The sequence below is a fragment of the Ambystoma mexicanum genome, chromosome 6p, assembly GCF_040938575.1.
Source record: "Ambystoma mexicanum isolate Mex_15411 chromosome 6p, UKY_AmexF1_1, whole genome shotgun sequence".
NCBI classification, from domain to species: domain Eukaryota; kingdom Metazoa; phylum Chordata; class Amphibia; order Caudata; family Ambystomatidae; genus Ambystoma; species Ambystoma mexicanum.
The window spans coordinates 1,199,617,830-1,199,638,531 of NC_090935.1; the positions used below are offsets into that span (position 1 = coordinate 1,199,617,830).

Sequence of the window (20,702 nt, forward strand, 5' to 3'; positions counted from 1 at the left end):
AGACTTTAATAACACGCTCTATTGTCCAGAGACGTTACTGAGTGTCCTCAAGTTCAACCTTCTGAGCAGAGAATGACTTTGTATTTTCTGGGATAGGAGAAATGTTTGTCAGTGTGCTTTTCGGATGTGATCTCTTGGGAATGGTAATCATCAGTACATTTTTGAAGCATTAGGTAACCATCTTTATATTGGTATGAACATGTGGTTGGTAATCCTGTGGTATTCTTTGTTCTTGGTTTATTTTTCATTTGAGTTTTGTTTCTTCTATGCCATCTGACATTCTTGGGACGAGTTGGATTTTAATCAAAGCATACATTCATATTGTAAGAACAATGGTGTACGGTTCAATATAATGTTGCTTTCTGTAAAACTTTGACAAAAGAGTTTGAAAAAAGGTACATCGAGACAATACATTTAAACAGTTCTACGTATTTCATGGCATGATCTGGGGCTTGAACAGCACTACTCTTCGAGCCAAATTGCCGAAGGTGCCATTTGCCTCTGACTGGACAATGGGGAAACATTTCACCACCTCTTGTCTAAAAGTCAAACCTCTAGGTTGTAGACAGTGAGTAGTTCCGAAAAGAGCCCTCCATCAAAGATTTCGAGAAACCTTTATTTCTCTCGGGCATATTTTGAAGTTTGTGGACCTTTAGAAGGTTCAAATATGGTTTATAGTATTTTCATTGAAAGGGTTTCTATCGAAACCCTTTCCAACGAAAATTTTCCATCAAATTCTTCTGCATTGAATGCATTTTGGGGGGGTCCCCCCAAACCACTGTTGTTTACCCTTATAACTCCACCCCAGTGAATAATAACCCGTTACCCCATCCATATGCGCATTTGATGCAAAATATTTGTCGCAAAATATTCGTTGGAAAGGGTTTCGATGGAAACCCTTTTGATGGAAAGACCAGACACCTTCAAATATATATTGTTCCAGTAGCAAGGTGGCATGTATACCTGTACTCTGTGGGGATGAAAGCTTGGTGATTTTCCCTGCAAGCTCTTTGGACAAGAGTTTGATTGTGCAAAGCAATTGAAAGCTTCTAACAGCATAGCATTCAACATTAAATAAATGAAGGAAAAATTGAATAGAAAATTGAATAAAACCTGGGGGTGAAGAACCTTCTTGTTACAAACAAACTGTGCTAAAGTAACCAAATCAAACACCCATCTGTCTGCAATCATACAACACTCAAACAACAATAAAACCAGAAAACCTAAAGTAATAGACAAATTATTTTGTTAAGCCGAAGAGTGGTAATGAATACTACGAGTCACCATATTATTAAATACTGTGTGCAACTACTCTGTACCATGTGGCATGCTGGGTAATGTTACACCTACGTGTGGCAGCTGTGCAACCAAAAAATGAATTGCAAAGACAGTAATTTGTATAACGCGCATTAAAAGATGCCAATTCGAGTTTCGGCCTTGGGTGAAGTTATTTGTCAAAGGAACTCTGCCTTCTTCAGGGCAAAGACATCAATATGGTAGAGTGGACGTACATATTAATCCAGCGTAGTCAAAGTAAAGTGAAACTCATATACTTGTCTTGCGAGATGAGAATGGCAATATGTGTATTTTATTTTTATTTTATGCTGTTTTATTATATGCCGGTATCAAGCTTAAAAAAGGGAAGGGATCCAAGAAGAGGGGCATAGATAATTTTCTGGGATTTATTCAAAAAGGTATGTATATCTCAGCATGTATCTTCCGGAGTCACATAGATTTAAAGATCCCATCCCTCAGGACAAGGGTGTACTTTGAATCATGCTGACTTGGATTGCAGCAGTTGCGTGTTCCTAATACTAGAACAATAGAGGCCGGCTATCGCACTAAAAATGCAGACTTTGCAAAGCTTGATCAGAAGTGTTCAGATATCGCATGATTTCTGGTTTTGTTGTTTGAGTGTTTTATGAGTCTACTTGGACTCCAACCTATCCATGGATAAACAAGTCAACGCTATAGCCTCTGCAGCTGCATACCATGCCAAACTTATCAACGCAGTCAGGCCCTTTCTCTCCAAAGAGAACTGCACTAACATAGCCAGAGCCATCACTGGATCCAGGCTTGACTATTGCAATGTACTCTTTCTAGGCACCTCCAACAGAAACCTAGAGAGGTTGCAAATCATTCAGAATAGTGCTCTCCGGGCAGCCCAAGGCATTGCCAAAAGGGAACACATCTCGGAGGCCAGAAAGCTAGCACACTGGCTCCCAATAAAAGAACGAATCATCTTCAAGACACTGACACTGACCCACAAGTGCATTCACCTCACTGCCCCTGACTACCTCTCCCAGAGGATCCACCCCGTCTCTTCTACGAGGCCAACCAGATCACCATATACTAACATGCTCTCTGTGCCATTAGTAAAAAAAGTCAGAGCGGGCGGATCCAGCTTCCCATATCTCGCACCCACGCACTGGAACGCCCTACCTCCCACAATCAGAGGCGAGTCCTCCCTCAGCACCTTCCGCAAAACCTTGAAAACAATCTTATTCACATAAGATGCGTTGCACTAGTCAAATACATCTCATATATTCCTAATGCATAAACTGTACTGTAATGACATACTGTACCAACCAAAATGTCAGCTCTATACTTTGTGGAACTCATAATGTACCTATGAATGACTATATGCCTGTAACTAAGATTTTTGCAAGTAACAGCGCCTCAATGCCCATGGGTTACTTGCGCGCTATATAAATATAAATAAATAAATAAATAAAATGATTGTGGACGGATGGATGTTTTGGTCATTTTGGTTGGGTGTGGAGGGTTTTTACCCCCACGTTTTATTCAATTTGTTAATTCCATTTCTTCTTCATTTGCTTACAGTTGAATGCTGTGGTGTTCGAAGATTTCAATTGTTTTGTACAATCAATTAAACACTTGTATACTTTTTTCCCATTGTCTTTCCATTTTTTCCTCAACTTTGTCCAAATTTGCTCTAGTGTCATATTTTCAAACTTGGTATGCATGTTTCCTTGTCCTCCGTTTTATTCCCACTGAGACCATTCACCAATTTCTAATGTGGGTTGCCCTTATGTTTTGTGTTTAGCTCTTTGGACAAAGCAGAGTACTTTAGATTTTAAACTTTCTGCAAAATGTGGAACATGCACTTTGATATTTAGTCAAGACCATAGTCTAGATCATTTGACTAATCTAACCATGAGATGATCAGGAGGCCAACCACTTCAGTGCAGCCGGTTCTGTGCATAAACATTAAGCAATGGGGAAGCAGCTGTGGTCAATGTCAACAATTGCCAAACACAAACTGTAGTTGAGAATGTTTCTTTTATGTGACTTCCATATCAAATGGGCCATCTTCCTCCAGACAGTACCAGTACTCCTTGTTCGGACCTAGACAGTGTCACCAGCTTTTCAGCAGCTCAGTCCTCTGAAATGGATCTGCAAAGCATTGCCTTGGGCTTAACCTCACACCCTTTGATAATACAGTTTCACCAAGCCATGATGAGTAATATCCTTGGCTGGCTGGACCTTAGTCAACCTAGCGTTTCCATCCCTGCTCTCTAGATTTAGGCATAATGTGAATGTGCCTCGAGGACAAATGATATCTTTGTGGGTTTAAATGGAGTGGGGCAGTGGCGCGGGTTGATATCAGGGATGCTACATGCATTTTTGTATGTGCAAAAGCTATCTGGTGCCCTGCAGTCTGTACGACTAAAGGTGGGATTAGATTTCCGAATCTCAGTCCAAGTCCTTGCCAGCACAATATTGATTTGGAGACTTGCAAGGCACCCATAGCAGCATGAATTGCCTTAAGACAACGACTACAGAAGAACCTATTGAAATTAGACTTGGAACAGAATAGTCTTGTACCTCCTTATTTTATTTTTGAGGTGGTTCTGGCAGTTTCTGGGACTGTTGGACATGAAATTGCTTAAAATGACTGGACTGGTCCACGTTTCCTTTTTGAAAACAAGTCACATCTTACAAGTGATATGAAGGAGATGTGTGAGCGTAGTCCGCGAGAGCACTTTCTGTTTGCAATGTGTGCTAGAGCTGTAAATAAATGCTCCTGAAGATTCATTTGTTGGGCGACTGAATTTTATATGGGAAAACACTGGTAATTCCCAGGAAATGTCTCTTAACCATTAGATGGAATGCAGATATATGAAATATTGGTATTAGTGATGCAGGATTTGGGTACAGTGAGTTTAAGTAGTTCAGATAGGTGTTGATCATGATAAGATTGAAGGTTTGAATCTAGCCATTACAAGTTTTGAATACACTGCTTGTATTGAGCGATTGTACTGTTAAAGACAATTTAGAATTGTATGGGGTACAATTATTACACAGGCGGCAATACGACCCGGTAAGACTTTCAAAAATGTTCTCGGCAGTGAGCCTGCAGTGTTGGCAGAAATATGGTTAAAGAGCTAAGTACTTCTCGCGCCTTGAAACACTTGTGTATAGGCGCGTTACAAATACCATATCATATCATCATATGTGGTGGTTTTGTGAAAAAGTGTAGTCAAGCCCTGGGGTGGATTGGGGGATAGAAAGGATTGACAGAAAGACCCCCCACCTTGGTCTTATTTGGGTTGAAAGGGGACCCGCCTGCACATGCCCCATTCACATTGTTAGCCGCCAGGGTCTGTTGAGCGACTACCTGGAAAAGGAATATATACCGATTGAAAGAGAATGGGCGACTAAGGCCAAAGAGATATATGTAATGTAAAACATTATGTTGTTAATACATGAGGGGGGGAGGGGGTTGGGGAGTTTCCCGAGAGGGGGAATGGTCCTCCTTTTTTTACAGAAATATGGTGGAAAGATGGACTAATATTCATAAAGGTTTTGGTAAACCCTTGAGGATTGCACTATGGGTTGGGTTGAGTGACACCTACAATATTCATCCCCTAATTGGAAAATGATTGGATACAAGGTTGTTGACTATTTGACTATTATATTTTCGGTTACTTATCCGCACTAAGGTGGGTGGTGGGTTGGGGACCAGGGGAGGAGGGGTTTGTGAAAAGTGACTATGGATTAAAATTATGTTTACATGCTTGATTGTGTTCTTTTTATGTTGTGAACTGAAAACTGAATAAAATAGAATGTTAAAAAAAAGACAAGTTAACAAATTCCTAACCAAAGGGGGACACCTTATGCTGGATTGTAACTGCCTCAATTTATGTCATTTATCCTGAAACCCCACTCCCTGCCCCACCGACAAAAGTTATTTTCTAATTCCCACCTCTTTTTTTGCCCTCAAGGATTAACACTTGAACCCACTACATCACTACTCTAATCAGTTATCAGGAACCCCACTTTTCCACAGTGTATCTGCTATTTCAACCAAATTCAACAACTAACCAAGTGGTTAAGTGTAATCATAACGTATTGATTCCAAGTATCTTTTTTGTTTTTTTATTAGTGTTATGGTTAAAATAAATCTATTCACTTTACGTCTTACAGAACTATAATTGGCATTACATTTCATACAGTATATAAACAATATGCTAAAATCTGTACAATCATTAACTATAATTAAATACTTACAAAAACTAATTCATTCGATTCGTATTTTGCATTCCTATTTACACTGTATCACTCTAATCACTAACATCTATGCAATCATTGTTTAAAATACAATACCAGTAAAACATATTACATTTAATTTGTGCTTTACATTCCAGTTTGCACAGCAGCACCCTGTCACTTATTGTTACATCTTCTACACTTTTGAAGTAGCATGGACGAGTAGAGCCTGTAGTTTCATATTTACATTTTTACCAGCAGACTACTAACATCTCGATCTTGGCAATTCCTACACCTTGTATGCAACCAAGGTCAACGACCAGTAGTCATACTAAATATAGATTTACACAATAAATCTGCCATTACAGATCCCCCTAGTCTACCCATCACTCCATATTTTTTCATATAATATTCTTCTAGCTCGGGACATTTGGGGAGCAGGTTGTATGCGATATGGTCACTGGAAAAAACCTGCGGCTGAAAAAACCTATTAATTTCTTTTTGCACTTATATGAGGGGGGAGTCCCCTGCAGCACCCCCATACTCGCCTTACAATAAGTGATAACCCTAACCCACCCCCAGCATATGTATGCGTTGAAGAGTGCATTTTTTAAAACCGCATTTTTGCTGCAGGAGTTTTGTCGTCAACTTTATCACTGGACACATGTAGTATGCGCTTTCTCTGGCCCTGTATCATAAGTGATGGCAGCAAATGTAATCTCAACTTAAATCGAAGTATCTTAAAGTAAGGTCCTCCCATGTTATTAGGTAGGTAAATGGATATACAAATATTTTTCCCACTTAATCTTTAAATGTTTTCTTTCCATATAGATATTCAATGTTTCTTATTTGGTGCCAATTATAGGCCCTCTCCTTTAACTGTTTAACTATTGTAGGGTTTTCATTAAAATCCATGTCAACCCTATTACCCTATAGAACTCATTGCATGCAACCATCCATTCCCTCATCTGTATACAATCCCTCGCTAAATTGTTGCCATTAGCGCTGTATCAACAACATTGAGTGTCACCCAAATCATTCATAATCTTATGGAGAAGGATGCTTCTTTTGATTTTGCTAATAGTTATCGGGCGGACCAAGCCCAATTCCATGCAAATTGCTTCGACAGCAGACTGTGAGCAACCTGAAGGTATTCTCTCTCCTCGACTCCTTGGATCCTCTTCGCAGGTGTCCAGGGAAAGACCATCACTATTGGATGCCGACAATGGGGGAGGAGGGGTGGAGAAGCAAGGGAGGATCACCTGGGTGGAGGGTCCTTGGGGACTTGGAGTGGGATGTCCTTGGGCGAGACATGGTATCCGCCTTTTCCGATGACAACCAACCCAACCTTTATGGGCTATTGTAAAACAGCTCCCTACATTTCCCCCCATTGACACTTGACAGTACTGGGCCGAAGAAGAGGCAACTAAGAGCAATGAAGACTATGCTATTTTACCATTCTAGTACTGGGACGACAAAGATGCCTGCTAAGAGTAGTGAAGGTCAGGCATGTCCTCTTAATGGTGGTCAGGCAAGGCTGATTAACAGGCTGCAGGTGTGGATGATCAAAGGGCTGCAGGTGTATAAGTGGAGTCCAACCCAGTGGCAGAGGGGAACGACAGAAGGACCAGGAGGCTGGTGCAGGAAGCAGAGGAGACTCTAACGTGGAGTGGGAGTGGGCACTCCCTGGAGCAGACAGGGAAAGGTGAAGGAAGCCGTGCTGGGAGGCTGCCCCTTTCCTTTCTATTCAACGTGCTCTTTTCCCTTGTGGTGGAGGACCACCGCATGAGTGTCTCAGGGGCAGGAACTGGAGCCCGACACTGAAGGAAGAAGGCTGTGTGAGCCGTGCTGTGGCACCAATATTCAAAGCGACCAGTGAGTTTCTGATATTTGGGGAAGACCTGTGTGCGTGGGTGAACTTCAGCTTTTCCTGAAATACTTTGTATCAAAGTGGTCGCGTGTGGTGAGATGCACGTTTTCTAAGGTCTCAGAACATTGACTTGCTCAATTAAAGTCAAACGAACTATGCTTGTCCATTATCACAAAGAGGGAAATACTTTGTATCGGAATGGTCGCGCATGGCAAGGAACACTTTTTTGAAAGTCTCTGAATGCTGAACAAATCAATTAAAGTGAAACAAACAGTTATATTTGTCCACTATTAAACACAGGGAAATATTTTTTAGCAGTGGTCGCGTGTGGCAAGAAACAAATTTTCGAAGGTCTCTGAATATCGAACTATTCAGTTAAAGTGAAATGAACAATTATTGAACTATAAGATGAAGGGAAAATGCACCCTAAGGTAAAGATTTAATTATTGAATACCGAATGGAATTAGAACTTTGCTACTAACCAAAGCCAAAAGGAGAGCTAAAATTAATATATTTCTAAACCAACCACATCATGCTGAAATATAATGTAATATGATTTGAAAGGAACAGACAACCAAAGGATACTGAAGCCTACTTTACAGTGACATTTCTTCAACATGTGTGAAAGCTACAAAATTATCCAAACTGTGTATTTAACAACATTTAACTAAACTGCGGAAGACAAGGACATTTGGTGTTTCGTTTTGAAGTGTGTCGCTTGGGGAAGGGAGCCCTGAGCTTTGACAAGGAACATTTCACTTTAAGGCTGTTTGAATTATGTGACTTGGAACTTGGTTCAGATTTTCCTTAGTTTTATTTAGGTAGGGAAATCCCACTTTAGCACAGAGCAAGATAGGCCTTTCTCCATCCTGAAAATTAAGTTAATAACATTGATTATTTTGAATCTGGAATATATTGTCTGTGTCTTTCTTCTTGATGCCTTCACAAGACCCATGGCGCAACTCCAATGCACATCTCTAAAGCTTCCCCTCTAACACCTTGAGCCATTCAAGTTCTTTGTATTTCTTGACCGTATAATATACTTGGTATGATACTTGCACGATGGACATGAATCAGCTCTTTAATGGAGCAACCCTCCTTGGTCGTACCTGCACAAAGCCCTGCAATGATGTATTGTCTATTCAAGGCGATGCAACAAGTGCGGGAGATGGGCACACACCGATACATATGTGTTCACTTTTTTCTATTTTTTCTCCGTCAATTTTCCAAACAAAGTTTTTAGCTGTTTGATTTTTTTCTTTTTTTTTTTCTTTCTCCATAATCTTACGCTTTGCATGATTCAGCTATAGCCTGATTTCTTTAGAATATTTATGGAGTGCCATCAAGGCCATCTGCAAACCAATCTGAGTTCAGTGAAGGAGTTTTATGTCATTTGAATACATGAGCCAGCCAATAGATCTTGAACCTATTTTAGGTGGAAATGAACGACAAGAGTTATTTAGTACCTAGGTTTGCCAAATATAGAGCAATGCGGGTGCTAGAACAAAACCTTGCTTTGGGCCATTCCTTGTTCGTTTTATGTAATCCATTATACACCCTTCCTGGTTGCTCCGGATTTCTGCTGATGTGTTCATATAGACGAAGCAAATCATGTATAGCAAACCTGGTTCTATAGCCCATTTCATCAATTTGCTCCATGATCTGGCTCTGTCTACCATATCAAATGGCTTAGTAAAGTCATTGAAGCCAATATACAGGCTCCTTCTACTGTCAAATAGGGTGTGGCATATCAGATATTGCAATGCCTATATATTGTGATATGTACCCATATTCTTCCTAAAGACTGTTTGCTACAGGGATAATAATTGCTGATACTCATTTAGCCCATCTTCTAAGTTTCTCATGCTGTAGGTTACAAAATAGTTTGCCGGGAACATCTAACAAAGCAAGTAGCCTATAGTTTGCTGGGCCCTTTTTATGCACAGGTACAAACAGAGGTATGTTTTAATTCCTCAGTACCCTATGGAACAAACTATATAATATTGATACCCATACTTTCGGATTACCATATTTGATAGTCTGTCTGGGACCCTGGGATCTAGAATCTTTCAAATTCATAATTATCTCATAAATGTCTGCCTCTGTCAACACTATTCTATCCCGACGATACATTGTGCTGGGTTCTCTTGAGGCAGGGCTAATGGCCTCTGATCCATATAATTACACAACATATTTCTCCCTGTCCGTCTTGCTAATAGGGGTAATCATAATCCTATTTTTGGAGTCTGTGATGAGTCTTACTTCTGCCAATTTATTTTTTGAGTCATACTTATTTAGGAGTGTGTGTATTAATTGCTGCCTAGCAGTCCTACCGGGGGTTCTATGGATTCTTAACAAGTTCCTATATTTGGTTTGGATGTTCGAAATTAGTACGGCAAACTCGCAAGCAAAGAAGCACCCCCTTTTTTTTTACCAACATCTTTATCTTTCTAATGTTCTTATATTTCTCGCTCTTGTTGGTAGCAATATCTAGATCATACACCTTAGTTCTCTGTTTTACACACACTGCTGGTTTTTCCCATCAATGAGGCGTATCTATTTGCATAATCTGATAGCAGAATGGCAGCTTCCCTCAACATCTGTTGACAGGAATTCCAATACCAGTGAATTCCAATACAGTGTATCCCTTAGTAGTCTATTGTTTACAGCTGTCACATTTTTCTCCCACCACCTGATTCTGTTTCCCCCATGATTCAGTTCAAGCTCCCCCTGCAGTACAGGGATATTGACTTCATATGCAGGTGGCAGGTCAACCCTGAGAGCTTTATGATCACTAAGAGCAGTATTTATCAAACCAAGTCCGGGCATGATTTGAACCAGTGCTCATGAACACATAGTCAATGAAGCTTTCTTGTTTCACATTGGACCAAGTAAAGTTAGTTGATTACCCTCTACTGTCGCAGTCGAATAATCAAGGCTAAATGTTACCATGTAATTCATCCATTTTATACATTGTTTAATGTTTCCCTTGTGCAGCAATGCCCATGATGCAAACATAACTTCTATTTTCTGTTTAGCCTTATTGCATTGTGCATTGAAATCACCTCCTATTATAATCAGAGTATCTATGCATTGGGCATTATATATACCGCCTGAAATAACAAAATCCACTCCTGAATAGAAAGAAGTCAGTGATATGTTGAAGGTATTTCACATGAACATATACATTATGGTAGAACTGAATGTTTTAGGAACATGTGATCTGATGAAGAAACCTGGATTAAGACGGGGAATCAGGTTATACCCGTTTGATACTGAATGTTGATGGATTAAAGTCAGATAACATTGTCTTATTTGGACTTTTTTTCATAGTGCTATGGACGCCTAACCTAACCTAGTGCCATAGTCCTGGGTAAACCCCCTTTGGTGAATCAAAGTATCCTGATGCATGAGTTAGCTTTCCCACTCCTTCTGTCCAGCTGATTGTACCTGTAGCTATCTCAGAGTTCACTTGGAGATTTCATGAGGGTTGGCATTTGGCCTGTTCCTGCAGGATACAAAATAATCTATTATGATGCGCAACGCCACAGTCAATTCTGATGTAAAGGGGCCGGTAGTTGCAAGACTTGGGATCATGGATCCTCTGGTTAGTTCCCTGCCTTGCAGGAACAGAGTACACATTTGAGTCCACATCAACAGCTAGAGTGAGTGCCTGTGGGAGAAGCAGTAGATGTATTGTGGATGGTGTGCAGGCTCCAAAAGTCTAGATTGCTAATAAATCATTAATGGTCCTATCTGCTAGTGTGTTTGCAGGCGCAGTGGCCATTCTCCTTGAAGCCATGCCTCTCAGACAGGATGTGGCAGCTTGGGTTCAAGGGCTATCTGTAATCAAAGACAGTAAGGTCATTCCCCAGAAGTGTAATGGAAGCTATCTGGCTAAATGTGATTAATGCGTGTTTGTTTGCTTCTCTACAATTATGTGTCCTAAGGCTGAGCTTTTAGTGCTGCCAGCTTCGATTGACCACCTGTGGCTTCATAAAGGGCTAGGAAGTAGTTTGAAATGCCTTGACCACTATTCTATTAAGTGGTCAAGGTATAAAATAAACAGTGTTGCATAGCAATTTGCTGTGCAATTCTGTAGGTTTGCTAATTAAATTGGCACTTGTGTAGCAAACCTAGCTATTTAAGTTACCCTGATCAATGAAGGTACAGATCGCCTTGCATTCCTCTCTTGCCTTCAGGGCTTCATCCACCCTCTTGTCTCTGTTCACTGCAAGTTCAAAAGGGCTAATGGAGAGAGTGCAGCAGTCTCCTCCGCCCTTATGTGCCAAAGACCTGTGGGAGTGTGCAAGGAAGAATTTATTTTTCTTTTTAAAATAATTGCAAACCAGAAGTAATCAGTATAATACCTTTATTAAGCTAACCGTATCCTGTCTGCCAAAGAAAAGTATGTGTTAACTTTACTTTATTTTTAATGCGGTCATTCAGTTAAATTTCTAAACACGTAATTTGTTACATAATGCATAAATACAGCATTGCTACTGTAAAACACTGCATTGTCTCCATGCTTTCAATAAAGAGTAGGTTAGTGTATCTATCATAGTGTCAACTATATTTCATAATGTTGGGGAAGATGCATGATATTGATGAGTGGACACTTTTGAAAATGTACATGATCAAATGGTCAAATGCTTTAGATGGAAAACCTAGTTCTGTAACTTGTGGATACATACAGCTTGCAACATGTGCTCCACTCGCAAGCTGATGCTGTTCTCCTTGACATTCTGTCTTATCGTTCTGTTAGTTTATATCAGCTACCCTGAAAGTGAGATGGCCACTAATTACAATATTCCACCTAGTTTGCCCCATTCTCTGCCAGCTACACTATCCGCTCTGCTTAGTACTTTCTTTCCTCTTACATAATGAATAAACTAAGCTAACTAGGTATTTACCCATAGCAGTGGTCAGTAGTTCCATCCAGTCTGTACATCTATAGATCTACTGCATTACCATCACTGCAGTTAGCCTCCAGAGCTGGCTTTGCTCTAGGATTATGATTACATTATACATTAGTACCTGCATTAGAGGACGCTGGCCAAACTGTTTTCAGAGCCTTTTTATCAGATCTATGTGTGTCCAGTCATGCAGATGACCTTTTACAGACACTCGACCAGGGCCCCTAAATTATTTTCACCCATTCACATAGTTGAGTAGATTTTAAGAAGGGCCAGTACCAGTTGTAGGGTATGTTTGACACTTTTATTTAAACTTTACTTTGTTTGCAGTAATTGTCAAATAAATGTTTCACTGTGCAGGGCTGGCCTCCGTATGGCAGCAGTGTGCCAAGCTAAAGTGGGATTGTGGTGACCTGCACCATTTTACAGAAGGCACATTTAAAATGTGGTGTCATCCGTTGCCATGGGTATAATACATAAGTTTGAGTGGGTAAACTGTTACTCGACCTGCAGTTCTAGTGGAATTTTAAAGAACTTACAAGGACTAACTTCTCTCACTAATGTCTTACTTTAGTAGTACACAACTGCTGCATTGTTGTTCATTTGTAGTTGTATCGTACAAGTAACTTCTGGTGGCGTTGAAAATATTAGTACAACATTGCTAATAAAATGGGTTTGTTTGCTAATCAAGAAAATGTTAATTAGCAAACAGTGCTAATAAATTTTGGAAAACGAATGTATGCCTTAAGGGGCTGGGGGGAGGGGTTTGTGTACGGAACCAGTCACGTGCTCAAGACCTGAAGTCTCTGAGCACTTTGTTCCCTGCATAAATGTATCCACCCACTATCCTTGTCATCTGTCCTGCATGAATCTATTTTTTTACAAATCAAATACTAACAATTGAAACAGCAGCAGGAAGACTAGCCCTTGGATCCATTTGTTTCAGAGTTTGTTTTGTGCTCGCATCCTTCTCTGTAGCCTGTGGAATCTGGTAACTGGCCGAGTTAGTTGTAGGTTTGATTTGTAGGTTGAGACCCGCGATATTAATAAAAACCAATAAACACTGATGCAATGTACATACACCTCTTAGGATTGTGTTGTTGCATATCTGACTGCAGCCACAACCAGCTTTCAGCATAGTTGGGTCTACTCCTCAAAATCTAAAAATTATCCACCCTTTTGTTGAAGCGAATACTGGGCTCTCCAAGTATGCACAATTAATAGTAAATATACATTTAGAATGGAACATCCACTGGTATCTTGGGTTTCCAGTTAACATGTATGGTTTATCTCCCTTGGCACACATGGTACATGATTTATGGAGCTTCTCTTTTTGAGGGAGAGGTTACATACAAATTAGAAATCCTAGGCAACATTTTGGTGTATGCCTGGAGCTATGAATGGACGTTATTTCCAATCCATAGAATGATATAAATTGGACCTGGGCAGAATCTGCCAAAACTCCCCCCACCCATAACTATACCATTCTTTCACTTGATTCCACCATGACTAGTAGCAAAATGGTAAAAGTGCAAACATTGGTCAGACTTTTGGAACTCCACAGTAGAGCTTGATCTCTAAAAATAAAAATGTTATCCGTACATCTTAATAATGGAACCAATTTGCTAAATAGCGCCTCAAGGCGTCTTCATGCTCTTGGCTCCTCCTATACCAGGACATTTTCCCAGTTTAGCTGGACATATGGCAGCGATCACCATGTTGGGTTTAATAATGAACATGAAATCCTAAGTGCTGCATGTGCAGTTTTGCTAAGTGCATGAATGGCCTTTGATTTGCATGTGCATGCTTTCTGTTCAGGGGGCAAGCACAGAACCCAAATTCCTGCTACTGGTATAAATCAGCGGGAATTATAATTGTTGGTGCTATCTGATCATTTAGCCTTTAACGATTAAAATCTTCACCCATAATATACATTATTCCTAAATCTATGTCCTTGTGCATTGCTGCATTTGTGTGAAGGCGGTTTTGTGTGAGTCTTGCATTAGTCAGGCTGTATTCCCTTCTGGAACGTGTTCACTACACCTATTTCAGAGTCGTGTCATGGAGTTGGAAGGGAGAATGCGACGGGCTGCCGCCGAGCGAGGTGCCGTTGAAATTAAAAAGAATGAATTTGAGGAGAAGCTGGAGAAGCAGAAGGGGCAGCTTGAAGAAATCCACTCTTTGCACATGACACAGCTTGAGTCTTTCAACATGAGGTGTACAAATGAAAAGGTAAGTGCCTCTGCAAGTCACATCATGCAGCTGTACTTAAATGTGTGCTTGTAAGAGTCTGTGTTTAGCATCTTCAGTCTTTATGTAATTCATTAATGGTGCCATTCATTTAGAGAGATTTAACTTTTTCTGTATGAAGCCAATATAGAATGGACACCTTTTTGTACAGTGCCTGATTTTTAATGCAGCAATTATAAGGAGGATATTTAAATATTACTTTGTTCTGATTTAGTGGAATCATCAAAGTACATAATAGTTCAATGTGTCTTACCGAACCACAACCTGGCAGGCGTTTTAGTAATAAAATAAAGTAGCAGCAAGTGTTTACAAGACTAGCCCATTACAAATGAATTGTCTATTTTTCTGCAAATAGCCTGAGGGTCTTGGCTGAAGGTTTTTCTTCATGAATGGGGGAGGTTTCCAAGGGAATGCTAAGTGGAAAATATTTTGGTAAGAAGGGGAAGCGACTCCCTGTGTGTGTAGCATGGAAGATGTGCATCATTTTCTCTCCGAAGACTATAAAGCGGATGCCTCTTTGGCTAATGGTGGAAGTGTCCCTTTGGAAAATGGCACCTCATTTTTTAAAAGGGGCGAATGTTACCTTTTTTAAATGAAGGGAGCTTCCTCTTGTAAAATAGAGGGTGTGCCCCCTTGTAAAATGGAAGGCTCCCCCTTGTTAAACAGATGGGGGTATAAGTGGCTCCTAGATAAAGGAAGGTAGTTATAGTAAATTGGGGAGTGTATACTTGTTAGTTAGTGTGTCTCCTTGAAAAGTGGAGCACCACCTCCTTAAAAAATTGAGGTATTTTTTTCTTCTTTGACAATTATGATATGGCATTTATAACGCGCCTGTACACAAGTGTTTCAAGACGCGATGCGGCAAGGGAGGGGAACAGAGGGAGGACAGACAATGATCCAACTAGGCCAGGTGTCGTTCAGATCGCACAAGTGCGTGTGAAGGGGGCAGGGAACAGTGCAGTACATGGGAATAGATACAGTAAGTAACGGCCAGCATGTGGCAAGGGTAAGTGCAGACATCAAGTGTCACAGGCTGGTAGGGGGGGACTGTAGGGATACAGGAACAGTCACCAAGTGCGGGGGTTGCCGGGAGGGCAGTGCAGGTGTGTGACGCTGGTGGGTGGTGGCCCGGGCCCGAGATCAGAGGGTGTCCTGGTAGCCAGTGAAGTTCCGGTAACAGCCAGGAGGTCCGCAGAGGAGAGGAGGAGAAAAAGCAGAAGCAAAGAGAAAGGTTTTGAGGGGCTTCCAGAACTGGAGATGGTTCTCCTCAAGTTTAAGGGAGGAAAGGAGGCTGTTCCAGAGGGAGGGACAAGCCGAAGAAAGAGATCTACCACCAACTCGCTGCTTGGAGAAGCAACTGACCTTGAAGGAGTTGGAGGCGGATGAGCGGAGAGCTCGAGAAGGAAGATATTTAGGAAGAGAGAGTTGAAGGTATTTTGGCCCCAGCCCCCAGAAGGCCTTGTTTACGATGCAGAGGGTTTTGAACTTAATCCTCGCAGCCACTGGCAGCCAGTGCAGAGATTTTAGTACTGGAGAGATATGATCCCTGGGCTTGAGGCCATGGACAAGTCTCGCAGTTCTGTTCTGGATAAGTTGCAGAGGGAGGAGAGTAGAAGCAGGCAGATTTAGAAAGAGGCTGTTGCAATAGTCCAGCCTAGAGAGAACCAGAGCTCTGGAGACTTTGAGCTTCTGGGGGAAGGAGAGGAAAGGAAGAATACCTCAGAGGAGGTGCAGCTGGTAGTGTGACTTCTTAGAGACGTCGGAGATGTGAGGGGAGAAGGAGAGTGGAGTCGAAGATGACCCTGAGGTTTTTTGCCTTGCAGGTGGGAGCAGGAAGAGGGCCAAGAGAGGCCGGCGAGAGAGCTGCAGGAAAGGAGGGAGTGGGTGTGCCGATGAGGAGAATCTGTCTTACTGGCATTAAGGCAGAGGTCATTGGCGGCACACCACTCCTGGATAGCAGACACAATCCGAGATGAGGGAAGGAGAGGAGGAGGCCGAGGGTAGCCTGAAGATGAGCTGGGTGTCATCCGCATAGCACTGAAAGTTGGGGCAGAGAGCAGCAATGCGGTGGGCAAGGAGTGCCAGGTATTGGTTGAACAAGCCAGGGAGAGAGATTAGACCCCTGGGGGACACCACAGGTAGAGAAAAAGATAACAGAGAGGAAGGACCCAAGTTGGACCTGGGAGGGTCGGTCAGAAAGGAAAGAAGTCGGCCATGCCAGAGCCTGACCAATGTTGCACAGGTTTTACTGTCTACAATTCTTTCAAAGTAAAATGTATTAGTTTGACCTCATTGTTAAGATTTTTAACTTTTTAAACATTAAAAGGCAATTTATTTTGCCTGGAATATTAGAATGTAGTACCATCATAATGCATGAAGCTTTTAAGTATTTATTTTTTTTCTCAACTTTGTGTGCTAGTGTAGAGTCATTTACCTCGGGACATGTTGAGGTCCAACTGGTCTTTGTGGACTACTGCATTTAGCTGAATTTGCAGTGAAGTGTGGGGATTTTACTCAAAAGGTACTTTCTGACAAATCCAGAGAAATTGTCCCTTCTCTCCCAGGGGGATCCACCCCCTTTGGGACTAGGGAGGTGAGCCGCTATGCAAAGTCCTCAACAGGGCAAGCGGGATCCCAGTGGGGTGAGCCCCCGCTTTAGGGACGAGGAATTCCCAAGTTTTCCTTTCACCTCCCCTTACTGCAAAGTCTCAAGTGTTAGTTGGTTATGTGGGCACGAAACAGGGCATATAGAGGGCCACTTTAATGTGGATGGCTTGATTTCTGACCTTTATTTGTTGCCTCTTTTTGAGAACTAGGACCAATGGAATCTTCTCTTCCATTCCTGGGAGGGATCTGAAACACGGGTGTGTCAACAAAACAAGGAAGAATCCACTAGAAAGCAAAAAACGCTGGCTTGCGCAGCCGTGCAGTGGAGGACGTCTCTCTCTTGCAGGAGGAGCAGAACCAGAGAGCCACGCTGTTGGCATGGTGGGTGGAGACCCAAGGCAGCCTGGGAAACGCTGCACCTTCGACAGAGGCAGAAATTGCAATGCGCCAGGGACCACTGAGAAAGGAAGCAAAACCAAATGAAAAGCGACGTACTGGCGCCCTGCTTCTCTGACACTGAAGGGAAGAACCGATGCAAGGACGTCGACTGCGCAATCCAGGGCCGGTACGATAACATGGGTCAGCGCTTCTTGGAGAGACAGCTTCCACTACCAAGTACTTCCGCTGGAAAAAAAAGAACACTGTATTATAAGAGTAGGAGGATGATGATGCCACAACCAGGCACACATGGTACTAAAAATCTGAATACCCCATGAAGGGAGGCCAGAAGTGATGAGAAAAACCAGGGTAGAGAAACCTGTATTCCACGCCAGGCTGGTGATCTAAGACTTCTGAAGGCGTGTGAGAGAAACCACAACCGAAGCAGGGCAAAGTAGGCCCATAGTCCGCGCTGGGCTGAAAATCCAAAGATCCCACGAGGTGTTAAGAGAAACCACAAACGAGCCGTCCAAGCAGTCCTGCAGCCCACCCGATGCTGATGGTAGAAATATTTGACCAAGGATAAAGAGGTGTTTTTTGTAAATAGTGACCTTTACAGATTAGAGGAACCTGTTCTGTTTAATACATCCCGGAAGACGGAATAAACCAGAAATTTTTCGAACTGACTGAGAAGCCGTTGTTTGCCAAGTGATTGCAGAGAGACATTGTTTTGTTTACTGGAACTACCAGGCCAAGAACTGGAAAGGACCTTAAGAACGCTTTGGCGGCAGCCAGGGTCTGAAAACCAGCCACCCCTGATTTACCTAAGGTGAGAGAAATCCTATACTAGGCTACTTCTTTCTTTTCATAGTGGTAGGACAGATGTTAGGACAGTTTAGGTTTGATGGAGGACAGACCTAATTTGTAAAACATCCAGACGAGCATCCGTTTATTTTTTAGACTAGGGAATCCATATTAGACGTAGGGCATAAAGGTTTTCTTCTCTTTCTAAAATAAACAATCTTGTTCAAGAATGTCAACGTGTCCGTTTCCTGTCTGACTTACCACAACATTGCATTAAAAAAAATGGAAGTGAAAAGGAGAACCGGTAAGCATCAATGCAGTTATTAAACTGTGGGGAGACTTGCTTTTATTAGTTAACCAGAACATGTACTTTAGGAACTTGACTTCACATTTCATACTATAGCCTGCAACATCTTTTACCATGAACAGTAAGTGTACTGTGCAAACAAAAAGAAACCGCTTCAATGGAAGCTTTTTAATTTGTGGTATGTGCAGTTATTCAAATACTACTAAATCATGTGCTGTCCATGTGTATATAACATATTTGATGTCCTTTCCCAAATAGTCAATTTCAGGATTAAACAGTTGGATATAAACCCATGCACTGAGATTTTGTCCGATTACATTTTGTTCCATGTTTATCTGCCGGAAATGGGAGAAAAAAAGAGGTGTCGACTGTGCAATCTTGGCAAGAGAACCACTGAGATGCTTCTATTTTGAGAACTTTATCTGGAAATTAGATCATCCTGAGTTCCAAAATGATACTTAAAATATCTTCAGGGAGTTACTCCACTTCCACAGCAATTGTCCACTCGCTGGTCACTAATAAATGGTACATCCACCTTGAGGAAATGATTAAGGGGGATCTTGTGGTCCACACCGCCTACTGTTGGTCTGTGCTCAGAACTATAAAAAGCCCTCAGTACTGTTGGACCTATAGATCACTTTGCAAAATGAACATAGACAGCTCCGTAAGCTGACTAAAAGATTATCTTTCACCTTCAAGAAAATATCATGTGACTGAGTAACTGAAGACAATAGTTTGCCCCTGTTGGTAGAAAATTGGTCTACCTTCTGGGTGTTTTGAAGTTTTGTTCCTTTGTTGGTTAAGATGGTTTATATGCCATTTGAGCTGCTCTTTGTTCCAGTCATCACTGGGCACTTTGTTTTCAAAATGCCAATACATTTTTATTATAGGCATCCTGTGGTACATGCAATGTTCTGGCATGGTCCCAAGTATCTGACAAACATGGATGCTCACGGTCATGGAATTGAGATCCATCGGTTTAAGAGACAGCACACACCCAAAGGAAATGGAAGTGAGCTTTGTTTATCGATTATGAATGCTCTTCTTCATGCCCTGAAGATGACAACTTCACTCAATGAATGTACAGGAAATAGTGTTCTAGCTTGTTTGCGATCTCATCAAAGAGTTAATAAAGCCTGGAAAGCACTATAAATTTATTATTTGGACACAAACATAAATTATGGTCTCCCACTTCTTCAGATTTTATTATCTTTCTTGAAAACGGGTATTAGCCCTAAGAACCCATCCTCCCTCTTCTGTGAAGTGGTATATTATGGTAAGGAAGCTTCTATTGATACATTAGCATTTGTATGTATACACTCAGGCTTGTGTACTTGGAATGCAATGCTACAAATGTCCGATTGGGCATTTTATTTTCCACAAATAGTGGCTGTCAGTAAGACTATTAATCTGTACATGGATCGATGCCACTTGCCATCTACAAATTCCCTGCTTAGAGGATTAAATACCCTTCGTCCATCCCCGGCCCCCCCATAAGAACACCATCGACAAAGCCAACATTTTTCTACATGCAAAAAAGCAACTGCGTTAGGTGAGCAGGACTCCTCAGAAGTTCCAGGTAGAGAGACCAGGAACAGGGGAGGGGGGTGGGCTGTGTGGCCATGGCCAGCACACGTTGATTATGCTTTGCTCGTGGCAGGCAAACGCCAACCATGGTTAGCAGTTAACCATGTTTGGCAGTGGTCAACGATGAATGACCAAGGTATCCATAGTCACCCATGCATTACAAAGGCATGGGGTGCTGGTTGACAATGATCTCTAATATACACCTGTTTTTGGTTTGCTATCACCATAGTGATGAATTTTAAATCTATATTGAAATAAGAAATGGTAACTGCCACTATGGAGTGGGTCCTTTAACCACATTAAGGATCACTGCAATAATAGTGGTTTTCGTAGATTCGAACATCACCACCCTTAGGACTTCAAAGAATCTGAAATCTTTGCACAGGTTGTCAGAGCATTTTTATACGATTTTCATATGGCAGGAATGTGTGTTTGTTTTTTTCACGTAAGCCAAGAGTTTCCATGTTTC

The 20,702-nt window shown here is 41.6% G+C and overlaps 1 protein-coding gene across 2 annotated transcripts in view; it reads left to right on the forward strand.

The window, feature by feature from the left end:
• GOLM1 (golgi membrane protein 1) overlaps positions 1–20,702 on the forward strand; it is a 499,462-nt gene that overhangs the window by 223,119 nt on the left and 255,641 nt on the right. The window contains exon 3 of one of the 2 annotated variants that reach the window (XM_069625846.1): positions 14,353–14,532. The exons of the other annotated variant lie outside the window; for it this stretch is intronic. Within the exon in view, the coding sequence (XP_069481947.1) occupies positions 14,353–14,532 (180 nt within the window). The remainder of the gene's footprint in view (positions 1–14,352; positions 14,533–20,702) is intronic. 2 annotated transcript variants of the gene reach the window in all.